The 2804-nt window shown below is 41.7% G+C and overlaps 1 protein-coding gene across 1 annotated transcript; it reads right to left on the bottom strand.

Moving 5' to 3' along the window:
- Window positions 1–899: 899 nt before the first annotated feature.
- Window positions 900–2543, bottom strand: ACRALDRAFT_1071739 (uncharacterized protein; the record flags this gene model as incomplete). The annotated part of the gene is made up of 5 exons (XM_071017892.1): window positions 900–938; window positions 1231–1443; window positions 1497–1586; window positions 2360–2395; window positions 2484–2543. 5 exons carry the CDS (start codon window positions 2541–2543, stop codon window positions 900–902), a joined length of 438 nt encoding a protein of 145 aa, XP_070874222.1.
- Window positions 2544–2804: the final 261 nt, after the last annotated feature.

Here is a 2804-nt window from a genome sequence, read left to right on the forward strand (position 1 = left end):
GCAGATTAGGCTAGAGTTACGATAGAATTATTAGGTGTATCGGGGGTTAAAAGGATATAGAGGAATACCGGGTTAAAGGAAGATATAGGGATATTAGATTAGTATTAAGGTTTCCGGGATAGAAACTATAAAGACGGGGCGCCCTGTTAGGTGCCGGACCTCTAGTACCTAAGTACTGGATAGTAACGAGTTATAATAGGGTTCTAGACCAGGGCGGATTATAAACGACCACGGAGTATCTAGTCCGGGACCTAACTTAACACTGGCTATAATATAGTCGGTACCTAGGCATAAGTCGAGTTATCGCTATAAGCTAATAGATAGTGATTAATCGGGTAGAATAGACTTAATCGGGGACTCTTATGCTAGACTAAAGCTGGCTAGTACGTATATAAGAAAGGATAGATAGCCGCCCTTAGGATAAGAAGGCTAGCGATTAATTTGACTTTTTAGCACCCCCTACCTTTTAACTTAAGTGTGATCACGTCCTAACCACTAAGTGCCTTATCCTGATTATCTCTTCACTCTTCGCGATTACCTACTTGATATAATACTTAAATAATAATATCACTACCTCCCTTAATAGTAACCTTAACGCCCTTAGGGGCAGCACTAATACTACCGGCCTCTTTGGCCCACGCCTCCTCTCTACTAGCTTAGTTCTGCTTATTCTAAGTAAAGGGGGTGATACTACAAGGCATCGCCCCGCGGGTTTTAACACGACCCTCTCGGGCCTTATCGACTATACCAAAAATATCCTTAATAGCGGTTATTAAATAGTATTTAATCCTTTCTTTAGGATTAGAGCTAGCGGCCGTAGCCGCACCGGCTCCTAGAGCGAGGGGAGCCCGGTAGGCTAGCTTAAAAATCTCGGGATACTCGGGGTATTTAAGTAAGTCCTAGAAAAGGCGTAGGGTGGGGCGTAGACGGTTAAGAAGCTATAAAAGTCAGAAGACAACTACTTAACTATAGACTAGGAGCGAACTTATAATATTATTAACGCCGACGTTAACCTCCTTAGCTACCTCCTTTTCGGCGATAGCGGTATAGCGGGTTATAGGGACTATGACCGAAGAGCTATACTTATTAGCTTCTGCGCAGCTTAAATTAATAAAACAACGCTTATTATAGGTAGCACTTATACCCTCCCGAGAAACACTTCTTATATCGCTTAGTAATGCTATACACCGAAATATATCGGATAAAATTATCCTAACCGGCCATCTATACCTTAATATAGCCCTTATAGGGCGTATTAAACTTTTCTCCTATAAACCCGGGAGGCGGGCTTTTAGCCGAATAGCGCTCTTTAGCGCCAGTAGCTATGCTACCCGAGCCCCCGGCTCCTTCGGGGGTAGTGGCGGCGTCGGTGGTAGCGGCGGTAGCGGTATCGGCGGCGGTAGCAGTATTAGCGGTATCTTTAATAGCCTTACGGGTGTTTTTCTATAGCTCGATTAGTAAAAAGCACTCGTCTCTTCCATTAACGATTAACTCACCTTAGCGGTCTTAGTAACCCGGCCCGTCTTTATAACGCCCTTTTTAGCCGGGGCAGTCTTCTTGGCGGCGGCAGTATTCTTCTTAGGAGCCTATTCCTATTAGCACTTCTATAGCTCTCCTAAACGTTTTCGAGCTCGGCTTATTATAGCGAGAAGACTAAGAGAATAATTACGAGCTGGGGGAATAGAAAAATTGAGAAAATGTCGTTAAAAACTGTTAAATCGTTAAAAATCGTTAATAAGAAGGTTATTTAACTAAAAGAACTCGATTTCGGCCGCCGGGCTATAAAAATTATATATAGCGAGCTGCCTGCTAATCTCCTGCTTATATTACTCTTAGGTTACTATTATAGGCTGCCTGTTTACTTTATTCTGATTATCCCTTTCTATTTCTTTTATATTGTTTTTATATCTCTTTTAAACCTGTTTCGTTTATGGTTTTGTTATTGAATAAACGGCTCTTTAAAGCTATTTTGACTATAGTTTGATTCCAGCCTAGGCGTATTCCGAGTATTTTCGAATAAATAGCTCGAAATAGGGGGTGTGTTATATAACTAAATAGGTTAAATAAATATAGTTATACCGATACGGCTACGCAGCTCGGTATTTAGTCTCCGAACTCTTAGGCTATTAGCCACTAGAGCAGGTGTGGCTTATGGATGAAACAGGCTACTGGACGGGGATTCCTATTGGTTATAGATAGCCGAGGCATAGCCTATATATAGCTTAGCCTCCTACGAGCCTAAGGTGTGGAATTAAGGCAATCTATTATATCTCTATAGCTCAGTTCGGTTAATCACAGCTTCACGTTACAACTTATCCACCCCCCCAGAACTAAGCGAGGGAGTCGAATTTTCCGTTACTTTACCAGCTAATACTTCAACCTCTTCTTCTTTAACCTATTCAACTACTTTAATAGTAGCAGCAGCTCTTCTTTTAATTACTTTAATCCCTCTTATTAATCGGATATTTTAAAGCCACTCTAACACCCAGTTCTGCTATATCGTGGCGAAGTAATCGAATTACGGCATAGCCGGTAACATACATAACGGATCCTCTCTTTCCAGCTCCGGCAGATTAAGCTTTTTATACAGCTCTATTAAAACAGGTAGGTTAACGTCACGATCTTTATATAAAAGCTTTTTATTAAATCTAACGTCTCTTATACGCAGAATCCTCCCGAGCTTTAGCACCTAAATCCGATAAATATTAATACTCTCGTAGCCGATTAGATAACCGATATAAGCCCTCTCTGCGAGCTTCTTATTCTTCCGGCGGCCGCGCTAGTAGTTAGCAGTCAAGGGGTAG

Source organism: Sodiomyces alcalophilus (assembly GCF_042370955.1).
Source record: "Sodiomyces alcalophilus JCM 7366 unplaced genomic scaffold ACRALscaffold_5, whole genome shotgun sequence".
NCBI classification, from domain to species: Eukaryota; Fungi; Ascomycota; class Sordariomycetes; order Glomerellales; family Plectosphaerellaceae; genus Sodiomyces; species Sodiomyces alcalophilus.